At 38.4% G+C, this 20,464-nt stretch overlaps 1 protein-coding gene across 3 annotated transcripts in view; it reads right to left on the minus strand.

Moving 5' to 3' along the window:
• LOC131223110 (uncharacterized) overlaps nt 1-20,464 on the minus strand; it is a 59,076-nt gene that overhangs the window by 25,678 nt on the left and 12,934 nt on the right. For 2 of the 3 annotated variants that reach the window (XR_009160294.1, XM_058218419.1), the window contains exons 3-12: nt 14,464-14,551; nt 14,154-14,335; nt 7,918-8,054; nt 6,181-6,247; nt 4,426-4,597; nt 4,183-4,327; nt 3,139-3,214; nt 2,767-2,949; nt 1,440-1,600; nt 576-681 (exon numbers count right to left, since the gene is read on the minus strand). Coding sequence is in view for 2 of the 3 variants with exons in the window: in XM_058218419.1 (XP_058074402.1) it covers nt 576-681; nt 1,440-1,600; nt 2,767-2,949; nt 3,139-3,214; nt 4,183-4,327; nt 4,426-4,597; nt 6,181-6,247; nt 7,918-8,054; nt 14,154-14,335; nt 14,464-14,551 (1,317 nt within the window). In the remaining variant the exon portion in view is untranslated. The remainder of the gene's footprint in view (nt 1-575; nt 682-1,439; nt 1,601-2,766; nt 2,950-3,138; nt 3,215-4,182; nt 4,328-4,425; nt 4,598-6,180; nt 6,248-7,917; nt 8,055-14,153; nt 14,336-14,463; nt 14,552-20,464) is intronic. The other variant, XM_058218420.1, reaches the window with a different exon arrangement.

Genomic DNA, 20,464 nt, shown 5'->3' on the forward strand with positions numbered 1-20,464 from the left:
GTAAAAAAGGATGCAAAATCAACGGAGGTCAAAGGAGCACTCATAGTGTCAGAGGTGGTTAGTACCGGTTGGTGCGTCGATGATTGGTGCTGGCTAAGGACATGGGCCATTGTGCTGACTAGTGTATCGGTGGGTGCACCAACCACAAAGGAGGAAAATGGAAGAAAAAGAAAAGATATGAAAAGAAGAGAAAAGGGATAAGAAAGGAGGGAGAAGAAGAAGGGGATCTAATCTACTTGCTCTAATACCATGTCAAAAATCAAATGGTATAATTTAGGAGGGAAAAGAAAAGGAGCAAGTACTGGGAGAGATGATGAGGAGAGAATTAATTCCTCTCTCTCATCTAATATCCTTTTATTATGAAGCCCCAAACATAAAATGATATGGTATCCCGAATGACCACCAAACTAACAGATATACACACCACCCATAATACCCACCACTCCAAACATACAAGTATTGGTGTGCACATGCACACCAACACACAATCTCCTGCATTTTTAACTGAGTTATGTTACTTAATAGAAAAATGTAACATTGGAAATACACTGACAAGAAAAAGAAAGACTTCTTACCAAGGCATGTGCTGTAGGAAACAAAATGGGCAAGCATAGTGGCAATGGCCGGAATCTCTCTTTAATGGCTCTTGGCTGGGATCCCAACGGGGACTTTGGTTCACCACTGCATAACATAAAAGGCAAACATTAGTAAGGGAAGGTCATGCTGAATCTCTGAAGTGTATCAGTACAAACACTTTAACTGCAGGAGATTGGAAGAAGAAAAAAAACACTTTTAACTGCAACAAACTGCAAAGCATCAGAATGTTTTCAAAACAATGGCCGCTAGATTGGAATTACATATTTACATGAATGCAATTTCCCTCAAGGCCAAGGTAATTCAAGATGTAGATCATCTAATATAAGCGATCAAAGTTATTCCATATTTCATTTAGTGGTTCCAGTAACATGTTTCAGCAAATGACTGAAAAATCTGGGGAGCAGATTAGGCGTTACCCGGGTAATACCAACCAAGGTGTTACCATCGAGCAGATTAGGCATCCAGGTGCCTGTCAGAGAAGGATCAAGTACGTACTTGACCTGTTAAAGTTGATGGCCCCACCCCGACAGCTTCTGCAACCCAATGAAATGTCACCACGTCAGGGGTAACACCTTACTCGGTGTTTACCTAGGTAACACCTAATCCACTCCCAAAAATCTGATATTTTTGGATATAGTGTAGTTATATGAAACACTGTCACATCTGATATACTATGAGATTCTGCCATGAAGTATCACATGCAGTGTCATCATATCAGGATGAATAGCTACAATATCCTAAAAAGTAACACAATCCATTTTCCAGAGGAAGTGCAAGAAACTTATGATTCAAAATGAATGGGAAGGGGTTAAACACATTATAATTGAATCGATGTTACATACATGTTAACCTCAATAAGGCGAAAGCTACTATCAGCCCCAGCAATGCATAATACCAGTGGTTCATTTTTGTCTGTTCGCAAAGGCAACCAATCAAGCTCCAGTACAAGGGTTCCAGGAGACTGTGGTTGTAACAGGGCATTGGCTAGTGGATCCTGTGTATCCTGCAAATAGCAAAATAGATGACATTTAGCATTTATCTTTTTTTGGAAGGATAATGTGCTTATTTTATTAAGAGGTTGCTTGACAACTGACAAGACAGCAAAGAATACACCAAAAAACACGAAGTGAATAGATATTACATCCCCATTACAGAAAAAGCAGCACAAATATTAACATGACTGAGCCCAGCTGCCCATTCTAATGCACCCCTTTTAGATTTCCAATAAACTTCTTCTCACGGCCCCAACTAGTTACAGAAACACCCTGCATTACATTCCCCCCAAATATTCCAAAGAACTGCGAGCAAACTCAAATGCCAAAGGATGAGACTACGTATATCAATGACCAGTTTATTGTAACCCTCTTTTAGGTAGATAGTTTCTTATGACCCTTTAGAAGTAAGAGATGAGCCTTTTAATGAACTACATTCAGATGTCAACAGCTTTGCTGCATGAATTGAATTTGAAACTCAGTTTGCAAATTGCCCACAAGGCTAGCATTAGCAAAAGCCTACTTTAAAGTATAAATGGGAAGTGCAGCATGATTTAACATGTCTTGGCAAATGCCTATATAGGTCAAATTGATACAACTATCAAGAAAAGCTTTGCGGAAATACCGAGTCATTCACTACGTTGTTGATGTGCAATGTTAGAAATTCCAGTTACTCTAGTCAATTAAAAAGAAAAAGGTGAACTGATGAAGTTAGCAAGTTAGCAAAGCAGAATGCGGTTCTCGTATTTAAATATTGGCAAAATAATAAGTTGTTTCGACAAATATGCTGATCCACGCATACTGGGAATGGTCATCTGTCCTCATTGATAGAGAAGATGTGGTCATAAAGATTCTTCACAATGAAATCACCAAAACAAAGATGTATATTAGCTAGAAGCACTCCAACATGACAAAATGCTTCCTTGACTATCAAAGACCTTTGTTTTTTGAAAGGTGACTAGAAATTGCAGAACTAATTAAGGGACATAGATTTACCAATAAAATCACGACTAGGATATCAAAATGTTCCACTTGTTTGTTTACTATCCCTAGGTACCAAGCTAAATTCAATCCATAATTCCGAATTATATTTTTGATATGTGCCTGACTGACAAATAGGAACTTAAATTTCAAGTAAAATAACCAATTCCAGTTGTGATTTTGACTTCCTACTTACAAGATCAAATATTGAAAAGGTGTTGTCGTAAAATAGTACAGCAATACGCCCTCGGCTACGGTCTCCGGGAACAACAGGGGAGAATTTGATTCTCCGTATTCCTTCCCTGTGAGTATTAAATGATGAAGAAAATCCTGTTGTCACGTCCCACCAACGTATGTTCCCTGATCTGTCCCCCATGACCTGAGAAGACACATCAATGTCTAGCATGACTAATGTTTCTGCAACAACAAGCTTTTGGAAGAAGAAGATCCATATTCACTAGAAATGGTAATGTTTCTGCAACAACAAGCTTTTGGAAGAAGAAGATCCATATTCACTAGAAATGGTTTGAAGTTAGATACAGATATTTCAGGAATGTGTGATACATACTACATGTGGAAGCCGGTATGCCATAGCAGTAACTAATCCATCAGATGAAACAAATGAAGAAGAAGGCCATTTTGGTCTGAGAAGAAAGCACAAACATTATGAGTTAACACATCCAATTATCTGAAATCAAACCATGAATGTATGGAAACAAAATTCATACAGAAACACATATATTGTAGATGTTACAGACTTACAGAACACAATGGTTCTATCTGATCGCTAAATTGACATAAAAATAAAAGTAAATCACAGATAATAACGTGGTGAACATCAGAATGGCTTGCTATTTGGCCAAAGGAGAAGACAAGCTAACAACTCAAGCCAAGGTATTCAAAAAAGGTTGCGTAATAGTAACGGCGGTAACCGTTATGCGCTATGGGCCATAATGGTAAAAATGGCCCATAACTATCCATTACAGGGCCGAAACAGTGTTTTTTTTTTTTCCTTTTCTTTTTAAAGTCGTAACGGCCATTACAGCCCATTTTGTAATGGTAACGGTAGTGGTTATTATGGCCCCAGTAAACGTTATGGAATACCTTGACTCAAGCATAGCGTAATAGATTTTGTTTAGCTCTATTTTTAAGCATCTCATGCGTCTGATGTTGTTTGTATGTTCTAGTGCTTTCTCAAGATTGAATGATGCAAGAAACTTGTAAATGCCTTCATCGATCATGAATCTTAAACCTGATGGGATTATCGGCTCAATCTTAGTTTTTTCTTTTTTACCCACCAACCGTTGTTGCTAGGTTTTGTAAATTTCTATAGTAAAATGATCTTTTTGTAATGATTGTTGTAGCAATAGTTTATCTTTTCCATCTTTGTAACACTTGTGTGCAAAGAAGTGGATGCTGAAACAGGAAAACAAATAAAAGGTTCTTGAAGTTACAATGGCAAAAGAGAAAACGCCCTATGCATGCATGTATGTCTCTGTGTGTGTAGCTAATAAAAGCCTAGGACCCAGTAGTGCCTAACCTGGTTAGCGATGAATTCCAACAATAGTGTCAATCCCTGAAAGAAATCAATGTTGAATGGAAAACAAACTACCTGAAGTCTCGGATCCTTCGTCCATGAACCTCAAAGACTCCAAGAGCGCCATTGACTAATGCAAATGCAAAACTTTCAGACGTGTCATCAGAAGATCCTTCTAAGCTTGTTGCCTCTGCAAAATGCAGTTGCTTGTTGCAGCATACTTCAAACACATTTTAGAAAGTAAAGGTGCAAATAAATTGGAAGTCACATATGGTACGAATAAATCTTAAAAAAACATTCCAGAAGATGGGCTCTCACTAGAATCTGTTGAAGATGCTTTTGTAGGAGAAGCTGTGACAGCTGAAGCAACAGGACTACTATTGTCTTTCGAGAATAATGATGATTGTCTAGAAGGCCCATTTTGAAGTGGCCGAGGTGCAGTTGGAAGCGTCCACTCCAATACTGTGAATGGAAGGGCTAATGATCTAAGCTACATAGATAAATAAAGAATGATAAATATCTAGAAAACCGATGTTAAATACATCTTCAAATACAACTAAATGCAGAATTAAGAAGTAAAAAGGCTTAAAAGAGATTATGCACAGTCACCAGATATCTAAACAGAACATCCTACAAACACGCACACATACACACAAGTGAACATCCCCCACGCAGCATATTACAGATAATGTAACAAATGACAGAGGAAAAGAAACAAAAGGAATAAATACCACTGTAAATCATGAAAGAATGAGGTAGCAATTGTGAATTTGTGATTGTGAACTGAGAGATAGGATTAAAGGCCAGAAATCAAGGTATGAGCCTCTTTTATACTGACAAGACACAATGGTGATAGCATCATTCAAGGTTCCTCCACACACCTAAACGATTCACCAATTTACATCAAGAGTCAGGTGGAACCATTTTTGGCACTTTTTGCAATTACACATCATGCATTTTTTTCCTGATTAAGCAACAGTTCATTTTGTTGCATCTAGCCGTCGAGGAAGTGCTACATGACATTCATACTTGCAGACGTGCCTATAGTAAGAACTAAGAACTGGGTTTCCTAGGTGTACCAAGTTCACAAACATGTTTGCTTTATTGGATACTGCCAGCATACTTCAGCATGAACCAGCAATGCTGGATCAATACATTGGCACACAGGTCTGCAGGGACAAGAAGTAAAGCCTAGAGACTGCTAATATAGGTCCTAGTAACTAGTTTTTGGTGATATCTAGCTTTCAAAGTGAAAAAATCACACTTCACAATTAAAATCAGAACTGTTTTACAGCCTGACCTCATTTTATTCCAATTTATTGGGATAATACAACAGAAAAAACATGCTGGAGGTATAGACTCTAGAATTCTGCGTATTGATGCAGGAAGCAACTTGAGGAAGCATTTTCGTCTATCAGTAAATACTATTCTTTTGAGTGGTAATAAAAATCTTAATTCCATTGCTGGGATTTGATCCTACAGAATAAATCTCAGAGGACAACTTCCAAAAATGTGTTTTGAAGTAATAAAAAGCTTATCTGATCATTAAGAGATTATTTTAAGGAATCCGGGGCTATGTATGCAAGTTCATTCAAGTACATGCTTCACGAAATTAGGAAAAACATGACATGCGGAAGGAATCATCTATGCAGAAACCCAAAAACAGATAAGTCATAAGGAGATAGTATCTAGGAAAGTACTTCGTAGAAAGTATGGCTCCTGTAATAGGCAATACAGAGCAGTTTACAACAAAAAAGATTATTAAAAAAAAAAAAATCCAAATGCATTTCCTTTAAACATGAAGCTCTAATACCAATTTAAAGATCAAATTGGAAGCAGACATGTGAAGCCTTTGCCAAGCCATTCAGGATCACAGATCCCATTGAAGTCAAGCTTCTTCTGGATTAGCCCTTCAATCACAAACCATGTATATTTGAAGTTCCGGGCATGATGCATCCAAGTTTGTAAGTTACATTAACATACTTTAAAACCTTCAATGATTATATTGTAGCTGTGTATAAGCAGCAGGATTCATGAAAAGAGGAGGAAAATAAAAGGACAAACAGTTATTACCATAATGGGACTCTTTGTCATAGCCCATACTTCTACTGGAGCATCACGAAACAAAATAAGGAGGTACCTGCAAACCAATTAAGTCATCTGATGGACAGTAAGGCAACTAGTTCAGAAAGAACAAAAAAACTCTCATATAACTTCAGACCTTGCTTTCCACAAAATAAATCAAGAAATGGAGGAAACAGAAAAATAGCAGAATGGAAACCAGTAGTGCATTGAACCAAAAAAAAAAAAAATCTCACAATTTTGCCAATGTGTGAAAAGGTGTGAGTACGGCATCTGATAGTTAAGACTTTCCCATCATTGACGCACCTAGGCATGCATGAATTAAAAGTATAATCATTGAAGACCACCAACAACCTCGTCAAGTCTTAAGAGACTATGAATGGACTCAACGAGTTGAATAGGCTCTAATTATGGGTGAATGACAAACATAGTAATGTTCTAAACTTCTTTTTAAGCGTTTCCAATGAGATTGAAGTGATTTGGCAAAACAGGCACTAGGAATCCTCTGAATGCGCTTTACAAAGAATACCCACGTAAGTTTGCGCAATAAATCCGAAAATAATAACAGATAGAAAACCGGACTCAAAAGTTGGTGAGGACAAGGAATCAATGGATGTGAATATAAAACTCCAATGGGACAATTTAATAAAAATTTCCCAAAGGATAATTTAAGAAATAAAATAATATCCTATCCTTTTGTGTCCTTCTACCCAAAAGATTGTATAATAGTATTTTGTAAATGCCTCTCAATTTTCATGTCATCATCACCATAACCTTGCCCCAGCTATTTAGGGTCTTTTACCAATCATTCCTATCCAAGGCCCTATTCTTGGCTATTTTTACACGTTGCTTGTTACATCTTTAAAATTCTTGAGAATTGTACTTTTCCCCTTAGAAAAGCATTCTTAGCATCCTATAGCTTCGGTCCTTGCCTTGAAACATTTCAAAGGGACGATTTAAGAAATATAATCGATGTCCTATCCTTTCTCTCCTCCTGTGTGACAAGATTGGACAATAATATTTTGCACATGCATCTCAATCATCATATCATCATCATCATAACCTTGCGCCAGCTATTTGGGGTCTTTCACCAATCATGCCTATCCAAGGCTCTATCCTCAGCTATTTGTACATGCCTCTTGTTACATCTTAAAAATTCTCAAATGTAGTACTTTTTACTTCAGAAAAGCACTCTCAGCTTATGTAAGTTGCAGGCTGCATTCATGGTATCATATAGCTTCAATCCTCGGCTTGAAACAATTCAAATGCAGTGTTGAAGGAAATGTCTGCTTGGAAAACCAACTTGCAATTGAGGGCACAGTTCTGTCTTCTTTCATCTGCTAGTTCTCAAGGTGGTTTGAACCTTTACCTCCCCATTTTCTGTTACTTCGTTTAGGGATGTTTCAAATGGAAGTTGCAGCACCAATAGGACCCCTTCTAGGACCTTTATCAGTAACAACTAACAACACATATTGGAGGACATGGTTTTGCATGGTATTATCTGGATTTGGAAGGGGTAGTTCCAGCATAATCTTCTGCAAAACCCCATCTTCCAAATCCATATTTTAATTTATTTATAAGTAATGAAGAATACCAGGACCATTATTCCATTTTTCAACAGAGTATTTCATAAAAACATGGGTTAATGCTACAGATGTTACAGGATATTAGCTATAAAACAGATCCAAAGCATAGATGGCAAGAGGAAAACCAAGGTTCAGGGCCGACCTTCCAGATGAAGAAGCTCTTAAAGCTCTTATAGGAGCACGTTCTGGCTTTTGTAGGACCCGGAATGTTCGATTAAGACCACTTCTAAGACAGGTCACAACAAGTCTATTAGTATAGCCACCAACTTTGTCATTCACCTGATCCACCATGGTTTCGTTAAATCTCAACACATCAACTTAAGGTGACTTCATATGTGCTGTAAGAAATGAAATCACAGGAAGATACAAGGATGGCCAATTCATGGCAAGCAATGATGTGAATTTTCTACACAGAATGCATAGATGAAGTAACAAGAGAGTCTGAGTTTACATGAATTGAACATAAACTGGATTCATTTACAGGGCAGGCTTAATCAAACAAGCTGAAGACACAAACCAGGTAGCATGCATAAAAATAATAATAATCTCACAACAGATATTTTCTAATACCACACATGTGCCAGTGGGTAGCCCACACATGCCACCACATTTGCCAATGTAGCATGTGTGGGACATCCAATCAGACCACCAAGTGGTCCTCACCATGTAGATGCCCTAGCCCAAATAAGGTAGTTCAATAGGTGTGCTATAGGGTATGAAACAAAATGGATTGTAAAACCAGGTCTTTTAGCTCATCAAAAAAAAAAAAAAGGTCTTTTAGTTCATCCATTTGTCTCGTAAGTGTTGCCCACCTGATAAGTGGACTGATCTAATTGGTGGTGGGCCAGGACCTCTACATTTTGCTCACACCTGATGTCTTTTTGGATCTTCCACGTGTGTGCCATGTTGACACTTGTGGACGTGTATATGGGGGGCTTTGTTACGCATGAAAGTAAAATTAGCAAACCTTCTCAAAATATATGTTATGGAAAAGCTATCCAAGAGAGAGAGAGAGAGAGCAATGATTAGCATATCTCCAACTACAAGTAAGAACACCATGTACCTGAAAAACAAGGTGGAATGAAATACTTCCAAATCTTCCAGAATTCCTGTTTATAACTAGTTAGCAACATCATACTGATGACTCAATGTTTGTGTTGTATTTCACAGAGCACTTGGCAAAATCCTCATCACATGACCTACTAAAAAGTTAATGCCGACTTTCACACCATTATCACCAGTCCAAATTCATATGTAGATGGACTGAATCTATACTTTTGTTTCTACTCCTAGCATGAAGTTGCTAACTGTCCAGCATGTGATTTTAACATTATTCAGTTTGAGGCAAAACAAAGTCAACATGAATTTTTGTAGTCAGAGCACAATAATATTTTTTTTTTTTTAAAAGTGGTAAACCTCACTTTTCATCCAATTAGTCACAACCGATGAAAATCAATTTCTATAGGTAAAACCCTTCATCAAAGAATGAATTCTGCAAAAAGAAGAAGAAGAAGAAAGAAAGAAAGAAAGAAAGAAAAAATAAATGCGTGCAGATAATTGCTCCATATCACAATAATGGCAATATAAAAAGTTCAAAAGAATTCCATTTCCAGGATCCAACAGCATTTTCCAAGGAATTGCTACTCCAACCTAAAAAAAAAAAAAAAAAAAACCCTCCAAAAATAATGATGGTCGATAGAATTTCAGGATCCAACAAAATTGCTACTGTGACAAAAAAAAAATGATGATGATGATGGTAGACAGCAGATTCTCAATCAAGAGTAATGAAAAAATGAGACCCATGTTGCACAAAGTGGTGAAAATTATGATAAAATAGAATGCATTCTCTATAGTGGACTTAGTGAAGCTTATCAATCTCTGGACAATTTTGCTCAATTCAGGTTGTCAAACTAATCATGAAACAACCAATCAGACCTTGAGAGAAGGGAAAACATACAAATTGAATAGATTGAATATGCAAAGAAAATCAATAGGGGAACTTTGTAAGCAACCAACAACGGCATTGGTGTGGACATCAATGGAAGCAATGTCAGCCATGTCAAAAGGTTTTACAGATGTTTTCAACCGTTAAACTTTTGTTTAACCATTAAAATGCTTTTGATCGCACTTGATGATGATCTAATGGTTTAGATGTGATGTGGTCAACCACTTGATTTGAATGAGTATTAGGTCAATGGTGGATGGCTAGAGCTGGGCATCGGTCCAGATCGGATCGGATTACATCCAACCCGATCCGATCCGAAATCCCAAAGACGTGACCCGAACCTGATCCGATCCGAGATCTAATCCAGGTCACCGGACTTGGACGGATCTGATGCATGGTTGGCCTGACCCGAACCGAGTCGGATCGTGTTGGGTACGATTCGGATCGTATGAACTTTAACTCAACTGTTTCATGTGATGTGGTCCACTTCAATCTTTAATATACCAACTTTTTGTGCCCATGGTCTAAAATAATATTTCAAAATGGATAAACGGCTTAGATAAAATACATACATCAAGGTGGGCCCCACATGGCTCTAGAAGACTTTCAATCTACCGTATACATGTTTTTACTGGACTTTGACTTTTGACGTGCATGGTGCATTGCACGAAATGGTAGTAGCTTGCTTTTCACGCAAGCACAACATCCACATAATGAATTTTTTATCGACATTTGCGAGTTCTGTGGGTCTACTCATGGGGTATGTGTTATATCCAAACCGTCCATCCATCTGGCGAGCTCTTCTTAAGGCTTAAGACGAAAAATAAGACAGATCTAACTATCAAGTGGACCACACGAATTGTTTAATGGTGAAAATCATTCTCTGTTGTTATTTGTGGTGTGGTCCAGATGATCTTTGGATATTGTTTATTTTTTGAAAAATTCTCTATAATTTTCTCTAAAAATATATGAACGGTGTAGATATAATAAATACATCACTGTGGGGCCCATATCACTTTGATCTCCTTTGAACCGTTTATACAACTCGGAGCTCGAGGACCGCCAGACTGTACCAGAAACGGACTGGCTACTCCACTTGCCACTGGTCACTGGCTGGTGGTCAGTGCTCTGTGGGCCCCAGCATGATGTATGTGTTTCATCCATGCCCTCCATCTATTTTTATAGATCATTTTATTTATGAGAAAAAAAAATGAGGTATATCGAAATCTCAAGTGAACCACATTATAGGAAACAGTGTTGAATGAACGTTGACCATTAAAAACGTTTTGGAGGCCATAAAAGTTTTTGATCAAGCTGATATTTATTGTTTCCCTTCATTTGGGTCCTTATGACCTAATCAACAGATTAGATGTCAAATAAACAGTACAGTGGGCCTTAGGAGGATTATAATGGTGGATATCCAATCATTATTGTTTTCCTGTGGTGTGGTCCACCTGAGATTTATATCCCTATCATTTTTTTGTATAAAGCCCTGGAATGATCTGTAAAATGGATTGAACGGACATCTCCGGATCGGGTCAGATCGGATTGAATCGGATCGGATTACGGATCGGGTCGGTTCGGAACAAGGCCTATCCGGATCCGACCCGAAAATATTTCGGATCTGACTTATGCTGACCGATCCTAACCATCGGTTCTGTTCGAATCGGGTTAGATCCACCTGTTCGGGTATGAAATGCCCAACTCTATGGATGGCCAAGATAGTGAAAGGATTTAATCAATTTCAGTACATGAAATAAGGCAAGATTAAAAACTCCCAATGTAGTGGGACGTATGGAAAAATATAGGGTAATAGAGTACCATATCCTTTATCTGGGATAGATCGAGGAGAGACCTTCTAGTTGAAGGAATGGCATCAACAAATCATTGACAGCACGAATCTAGTAAATCCTAGCCGTAGGATTTAAGTTTTTTCCTTTTAGAAATCTGAGAACATTTAAACAGGGATACATTTGGACATATAATCTAAAATTAGGTTCTTAAAATCTTTTATTTCCCAATGTGTTTTGAAAATCCCAATGGAAAATCCTGATTTTCAAGGGCATAATGGGGCTAGGGACTCTTTTTTTTTCTTTTTTTTTTTGTAAGGCAAAGAATACAACTGATAAAAAAAAAAAGAAAGAAAGAAAGAAAGAAAACTACAAAGAACCTCCTTTTATTGAGGATCCCTTTCCCTTATAAGCAAGAAAGCCTTAGAAATTGCCGCCGAGGAAGAACCACTGATGTTCCTAAAACAATAATTATTCTACTCTCCCCATATGGTCCATAAAGCTGCGAACAAGGCTAATAGCTAATCTCTATTCACCATGGCGTTGCCCATTGGCATACTGGCATGCCAAGGTGAAAGCAGGCCTTCCGTGGAGCTTGGCATAGCCCAGGAGATGTTAAAAAACTCAAGGATGGAGGACCCCAATGTGGTGGTGAATGGACAGGAAATGACGAGGTGATTGACAAATTCTACATCCTTCTTACAAGGGATACAAATGTTGGGAAGGATTTTTTTTTTAAGGGATAATGGAAATTTGATTAAAGGCCCGCTTGCAAGCAAGATGGGAAAACAACAAGGAAAGAAACCCAAAAGAATTACAACCCTAACGTTGCCATAAAGCAATCAAGCTCGACATTCAAGAGAGCTGCCCACTCTGACATGGGCACTTTGATGGAGTCCACCAAGGCTTCACTTGAACGTGAAGAATTCCAAAAGCAACGCATATTCCACTCGCCCCAAATGGCCCACCACACTGTCGGTAAAAACAACTGCCACAAAGTCCCACTCTTTTTTGACATGCCGCCCCTGTGCCACGCCCACAGACGATAAAAAAAATTAAAAATTAAAAAAAGAAAAAAAGAAAAAAAAGATGAAGCTAAGCCCAACATATTCCAACTCATATTGAATAAGGATAGGAAATGCGACCATACTTTGACTGTGAATGAACAAAATATGAAGAGATGGTCAGTTGATTCAGCATCTTGCTTGCATGAGCAACACATATTCGGAATGGCCATTCCACATTTTTGAAGGTCATTGATCGTCAACACCTTCTTTCTACCCACCAACCAAGTGAAAGTGGCAACCTTAGGCGGAGCTCCATAAAACCAGAAAAAGCGTGAGCCTCTTCTAATCGTGACGAACTTGAACAAGGCATTTTATAGAAGGAGCTAACTGTGAACAGACTAGAGGTAACAAAAATGTTGGGAAGGACCATCCCTTGCTTGCGTAGATTGTAGACAGTCAGAACTCTATTGCGGTCCACTAACCACGCTAAAGTGGCTACCTTCGACGGAGCACCATACGACCAGACATGACCACAGACTACCGATCATGACTGGTCTCTTACAGGGAATGGAGTCATGTAACATATTGACTAAAAAGGAGCCTGGTTTCTCTCTTAGCCATCGCTTAGAGTCCAAGGCTCCCAGATTTGGCACAATCCCTTGAAGGCAAGTGAGGAGTTGGGATAGCTCCTCCAACTCAATATCATTCAGATCACGCCTACAAGGAGGGATCCAAACCCCCTCTACACTGCATCCCAAAAAACACTTCTCCACAGATATGTTGTTCGAAGGGCAAAGAGTAGCGAGATTGAAGATAGATCTCAATAGACTCTCCCCTAACCAGAGGACGTCCCAAAAGTAGATTCTAGTCCCGCTTTCCAAAGAAAAACCAATGCCATCCCACACCTTGTGCTCCAAATGCATAATTGATTTCCAAAGGAACGAGGCTCTATACAGAGAAGATTGTTTGGATTCCCAACCAAAGGTCGAGGTCCCATATTTGCCTACTATGATGGAGCACCATAAGCTATCGCCTTCATACCCAAATCTCCATATCCACTTGCCCAAAAGGGCAACATTCATATTCTCCAAATGTCTGATATCCACTCCACCTTCTTTGATAGGATGACATACTATTCTAGTCGAGCAAATGAAATCAGTTTTTTTTTTTTCTTTAAACACTACTTCATTCCAAAGGAAATCCCTTCTCAATTTTTACTTTTTTAATCTTCGACAGCATTGCCTTGAGGCACTTAGACAATGAAAAATAATATAGCAGGAGGTTCAAAAGGCTGCTTTAATCAAGGGAGAGGTGTCTGCTTTTCCACAGGGATATAATTGATGAAGCTCGAGAGGTGTGTCTTGGTCATGCTATTTCCTTTTCATGTGTTCCTATACAGGCTAACTCTGAAGCAGACCAATCAGCTAAAGATGGTGCAAATCGGGTTAGTCTACTGTGGTCATCGTAGACAATAGATGATGGGCATTTTCTAGCAGTGTCCTACTGCTTGTCTGTGCATTTCCGTTTATCCAATAAAAAAACCAGAGAGAGGGATTGGGCCTCAAAAGTTAACAATGAAAAGAAGAATGGCAAATGTGCTCATAGAAATAAACAATCAGAGTCTAACTTTATGTACCTGAACATATGAAAATGATACCAGCCGAGAATTTCCAAGCCATCTTAATCCCCGAATAATGCTACTGTGAACAGAAAAGCTTGCCGCAACTGCATTGGCAGAAACATCAATGACATCAATGGTTCCACTTTGTGTTCCTAATGCAACCAGTGGAACTGCAACTGCAGGATTGTTGCCCCCACCTTCATATAGAACCATTCCACTCAAATTAGCACGTGGAGAAATTTAATTGACCTGTATATTGCATTTGAAATCTGCCAAAAGCATCAAACCATTGCAATGCAAAATGAACGACAGTTGCAGGACTTACGAGCCAAAGTAGCAGTTAAAGAAGGAGATGGTACAGCTAGCATTGTCACAGTTGAAGAAAGTAAATGAAGCTGGCCAACCAAGCTGATCTGCATGAGTGATATGACATTTTAATACCCATGAAAAACTAAGAGTTGATGGAAGTAGATAAGATAATAACAAGCAAACAGAAACAAAGAGAAGTGGCAGTGCTCATCATGAACAGTGTCTGATCTGTAGTAATCCACAGCCTTAAATAAGAGAAACAAAAGGGAAAATTGACTAATTAGAACAAACAACATATACCTGCGACACAAAAAAAGCCCAAATATGTTACTCCATTGTCCAGTTCAAGGCACTCAAAATCAGTATATTTTTTGGGTTTGTAACGGCCGTTACAGTACCGTAAAAGCTGTTACGTACAATAACCCTAAAGAAAAGGGGAAAAAAGAAGAAGAAGAAAAAAAAAAAACCATTCCTTCTTCTTTTCTCTTCTTATTCTTCTTGGGCTGTTGCTGTTGCTCTTCTTCTTCTAGTCCCCCCCTCTCTTTCAGTTTCCCTCTCTCTCAGAAAAAAATGAATGGACTGCATGGCTGTCTCTCTTTTCTTTTCAGTTTCCCTCTTTCTCAGAAAAAATGAATGGACTGCGTGGCTGTACACACCTTTGTTTAAAATGCTCTGCGGTGCAATGCACTTGCACTGTTTTTTTGCGTGGGGCCCACCTTGATTTATGTGTAATATATCCATGCCATCCATCAGTTTTCAGGTTCATTTTTGGGCACAGTCCCTGAAATGAAGGGATCCAAATCTCAATTGGACCACACAGTTGGTATTGGATGCCCATCGTTAAAATCTTCCTAGGGCCCACTATAATGTTTATTTTCCATCGAACCTGTTGATAAGGTCACATAGACCTTGATGAAGGGAGAACACAAATAACAGCTTGATCCAAAAAAAAAAAATGTCCTAAGAAATTTTTAATAGTGGGAATTTAATCCCTACTATGTGGTCCACCTGAGATTTGGATCAGCCTCATTTTTTGGACCATGCCCTAAAATAAGTTGGCAAAAAGGATGGACCACATGCATATACAACAAATGCATTGAGGTGGGCCCCACGTTTAAGGGGATACCCACTAGTGGTCCACCGAAGATTTAGATCTACCTGAATTTTTGGACCATGCCTTAAAATGAGTTGGCAAAACGGATTGATGGCATGGATATACAAATACATCGAGGTGGCCCTCCTGGCCCACCTGAGATCTGGATCTGCCTCATTTTTTACCATGCCCTTAAATGAGTTGCCAAAACAGATGGATGACATGGATATATAATACATAATTGAGTGGACACCACATAAAAGGCCCTAAAAATTTGTACATGAGGTATATATCAATTCAAAATTAACCAATTAAATTTTGGGACCATTGTTGCTAAGTCACAATCCCAAAATTAAATTGTTTGAACAATTTTCACCCTTAGTTTGCAGACACTTGTTCTTTAAAATAGGACCATTTGATATTTTTCATTCTTCACTGTCTAATAAATGTCCACAATCCATTAGTAGGATAAGTGCCAATAAATTGCATTAATTTGAGGCTAGTTTGGGGCATCGAATGGTCCCCAAATCAGCCCCAAACCGACAACACTATTTAACCCAATTTAATTTTAATTTTATTTTTTCCTTAAGATCTATGGGGGGAAATAATATAAAATTGTTCGGTATATTAATTACATAATACTATACAAAAGTCCATAAACTCTATACATTTTAATGAAATGTATGCGAGTCCCGAATTATGCAATGCACCAATTTTATAAATAATAGTAAAACCTGAAAATATAAGATGTTTTGCCATTACATTCATTATAGTAAATTTAACTAAATAGCATTCTCACAACCCGATGTCAGGTTCGTAAATCCATCAGACAACTTGATATAGCATTCTCACCAAAGATTGGACCGTTACACTATCATAAACATGTTCAAAATTATAAATGAATGCATATTTGGAATATTTATAATTTTTTGGATTTTCTAAATATTTTTCCAGATTTTTTGGAGCAATTTATATATATAAACTGATACAGGGGTATATCACCTGTTACGCCCCCATATCGCCCACTACACCGATTCAACGTACCCTTAATGGTGGGCACTGTTACACCCACTGTTACTGCTACGAAACACCTTGGTCCGGTTCTATAAGTTTGCTCTCTTGCGATCATTGGAGGAGACCAAGGCTAGATAATCTTACCTTCCCCCACTCATCTTCAGAAGATGCAAATTCTCTTAAGAAATCTTTTTCAAAAGAAGAGTTTAAATTTGCTCTCAACTCAATGTGCGGAGACAAGGCCCCCGGCCCAATGGTTTCCCAATGTTGTTCTTTCAAAAGTTTTTACTGTTACTTAGGAAGGATGTCGTGGACTTTATGTTTGAATTTTTCAACAAAAGTCATCACTTTAAGGACCTTGGAGCCACATTCATAGCCCATATTCCTAAGATTGAAGAGGCGGATATGTTGAAAGATTTTAGACCTATTAGCGTTATTGGAAGTCCTTATAAGCAATGTTTTAAGTATCGACGACATCGGCCGATATATCCCACGATATATCTTGTATTCCACTTGTGCGATACGAAACGCAAAAGTAGTGGCATATATCCCACATGCTCGATCCGACGAGTATTTTCGATTTTCGATCCTTTTTTCTATAAATCAGTGTTAAATTGTTACAAATCCATGATTTTTCATGAAAAATCATGGATTGGGAGCTTCGATTTTGAGATTTGGAAAGATGGGCCGAGTTATGGAAAATTGAAAAAAAAAAACAAAAAACAAAAAACAATTTTCTCAATTTCTCGCAAATCAGTTGCAATCTTTGTGTCCAAACATAAAATTAAACATGTATATAACCTGATCTATTAATTCTTCTTTTGCTTTTGAATGTATTACTTGTGTTTCCACACATCTTCTTACATTTATAAATTATATGAATAGAGTTTGAATATACTTACATCAATTTACTTAGATGGCACATAAATTAGGAACCCCTACAAAGAAAACCTGTTATGTGCACTTGTTTTTTGTAATGTTTTGATTTATAAGTGTGTATTGATGTCTTTTTTAACAATCACTGAAGTTTCATTGAAAAATTCAACCAATTTCCCAATGTTTACTCATGTTTCCAACAACAGCGATACATTATGCGATACAACCGATATATCATATGCGATAACCGATATGTATCCGTATCCCAAGGGTGTGATACATAACATGATACCAATATTTCGAACACTGCCTATAAGATCCAAGCAGAAGTTCTCACCATAAGATTAAAACACGTTGTTCCAAAAATCAACTTGGAAAATCAAGGCGCCTTTCTAGCAAGCAGGTAGATTCTAGGATCGCCTTTCGGTCACAAGTGGAGAGGATGGATTCAAACTTGCATTCAGTCTTCATCTTTTCCCATCCTCATTAATGGGTCGCCTTTCGATCTCTTTTGGAGCTTTCGCGGCATACGAAAGGTTGATCTCCTATCTTCATCTCTTTGTCGTAGTTGGGGACGCTTTTAGTAGGATGCTCCATAAGGCCGAGGAAAACGGCTTCATCAATGGTTTCAAGATGGTGGAGGTAGGGGTGTAGATTACTCATCTTCAATACATGGATGATAGAATCCTCTTTTGTGATGCAAGTACGACAACAGTCAACAACCTTCGGAAAATTATAGCATGCTTCGAAGTGGTCTCCGCTCTAAATATTAAAGTTTCTAAAAGTGAAATGTTGGGAATTCATATCAATCAGGGAGATCTTACTCATATGGCAAATGTCTTTGGGTACAAGAGAGGTTCCTTCCCTTCCTTCTATCTTAGTTTGCCCCTTTGTATTGGTAAACTGACAAAGCATCTTTGGGACAGGGTTATCGAAAGAATCGAGAGGAATGTATCCAGTAGGAAGCGTCAATATCTCTCATTGGGTGGCCGGCTGACACTTATCAAAATAGCCTTCTCCAATATGCCGGTATATTTATGTCTCCCTTCAAATGCCCGAAATTAGTGATAAATAAGCTTGATAAGATGAGAAGAGATTTCCTATGGAAAGGGAATGAGGAGAGAGGAAAGTTTCACTTGCTCAAATGTGACAAAGCTACAAACTGATTAGTGAAGGAAGAGTCAGGCCGAAATGTTTACGTCCTATGAATGTCACCCTTATTGGGAAGTGGCACTGGAGATTCGGATTTGAAGCAGGTAAGCTATGGAGGGAGATTCTCATTTCCAAATATGGCACTCCAAAGGGTGACTGGAGGCTGGAGCATAAAAACTCTCTCTATCACGCCTCAAATGTTTGGAAAGCTATCACGTCTACCAAGCTCTTGTTTCGCAAAGGAATCTCCTTTTCTCTTGGAAAGGGGAATCTTATTTGATTATGGGTAGATATTTGGTGTGGGGATAGGCCTCTACAAGATCTCTTTCCAAGTTTGGCTTCTCTTGCTCTGGATCGATTCATAACAATGGTTTGTTGCTTCTCTCTAGTTGGTGGGACAATTGTTTGGTCTCCTCCTTGCTGGCGCAATCTATCAGATGGTGAATTTGATAAGCTCCTTTGTTTGCTTAACCTCCTGAGGCCCTATGCACCCTCATTTCATGACGATGATAAGATGGTTTGGAGAGTTCATAGTTCCGGATCTTTCTTAGTATGCTTGTTCCATAGCTTGATCTCTATGTCGTCATTGCCTTCTTCCTTCCCTTTCCTTCAGTGGTATTATGGAGCCCCTCCAAGAATTGCGGCCTCTATTTGGCTTATGGGAAGAAAAAGATTATTAACTATAGATAACCTGCTGAGGAGATCCCTTATCCTTCTAAACATTTGTTTGATGTGTATGAGGGATGCGGAATCGATATATCATCATTTTATACACTGCCATTTTGCTTTAAAAGTTTGGGAGCATTTCCTCAACTTATTCCATGTCCTAGGTGATGCCCAAGTCGGTCAATCACCCCTTGTGGGCCTGGCATGGAGGTGTGGTGAGTAGAGACAGACAAGTTGTTTGGCACCTTGTAGCAATGGTTATATTTTGGCACATTTGGAGGGCTTTTTTTTTTTTTTTTTTTTTTAAAAAACACACTCACGCTAGTGGAATTTCACCACCTATGGGTAAACAGCCATTGCACTTTGACATTGGCTGTATATGTTAAATCAACTTTGTCTGCTGATATCTTCCAGTGGTTTTTTTCTTAAATTTCTTGTGTATTCTTCTCCATCTTTTGGTGGCTTCTTAATAAAATTTCAGTTACCTATCAAAATTTATATCCACCCACGACAAACTATAAGTCGGCTCCAACCTAGTGGGCAAATAGAAAACTAACATAACCATTATCATCAAAGCTATAAAAGTCCTTTTTTTCTCATTTTTTTTCTTTTTTTGAAAGGCATCAAAGCTATAAAAGTCAATGTTCTAGACACTGAATTCAGTCAATTGTCAAGAAACCAGTGGTCTATCCAGTCTGGTTAAAATGGCAGATTCATGGTTAAAAAATGGTGGTCTGCACCGCCCCCCCAGCTCTCTCTCTCTCTCTCTCTCTCTCCTCTTCTAATCACCATTCCTGAGAAGGGACTCTCTCTCTCTCCTCTTCCAATCACCATTCCTGAGAAGGGATACTTCTGAGTTTTCTTTAACATTCCATTTTCAGTAACTTTCAGCCCTGTAAGAAGGGAATCTCCCTCCCTCCCTCCCTCCCTCCTCTTCTAATCACCATTCCTGAGAAGGGACTCTCTCTCTCTCCTCTTCTAATCACCATTCCTGAGAAGGGATACTTCTGAGTTTTCTTTAACATTCCATTTTCAGTAACTTTCAGCCCTGTAAAGCCCTTAATAGTCCCAAAAAACTAAGTTTTAGAGAGAGAAGAATAACAGGAAGGTAACGGGTACATCGTTACAATTAAGATAATTAAACGAGTCATCCATACCAGATTCAAACTAATCTGGATAGTATCCACGAGGTCTGATTTAAACAAGACCTGCCAGT

This window comes from Magnolia sinica, chromosome 13, assembly GCF_029962835.1.
Source record: "Magnolia sinica isolate HGM2019 chromosome 13, MsV1, whole genome shotgun sequence".
In the NCBI taxonomy this organism is placed as follows: Eukaryota; Viridiplantae; Streptophyta; class Magnoliopsida; order Magnoliales; family Magnoliaceae; genus Magnolia; species Magnolia sinica.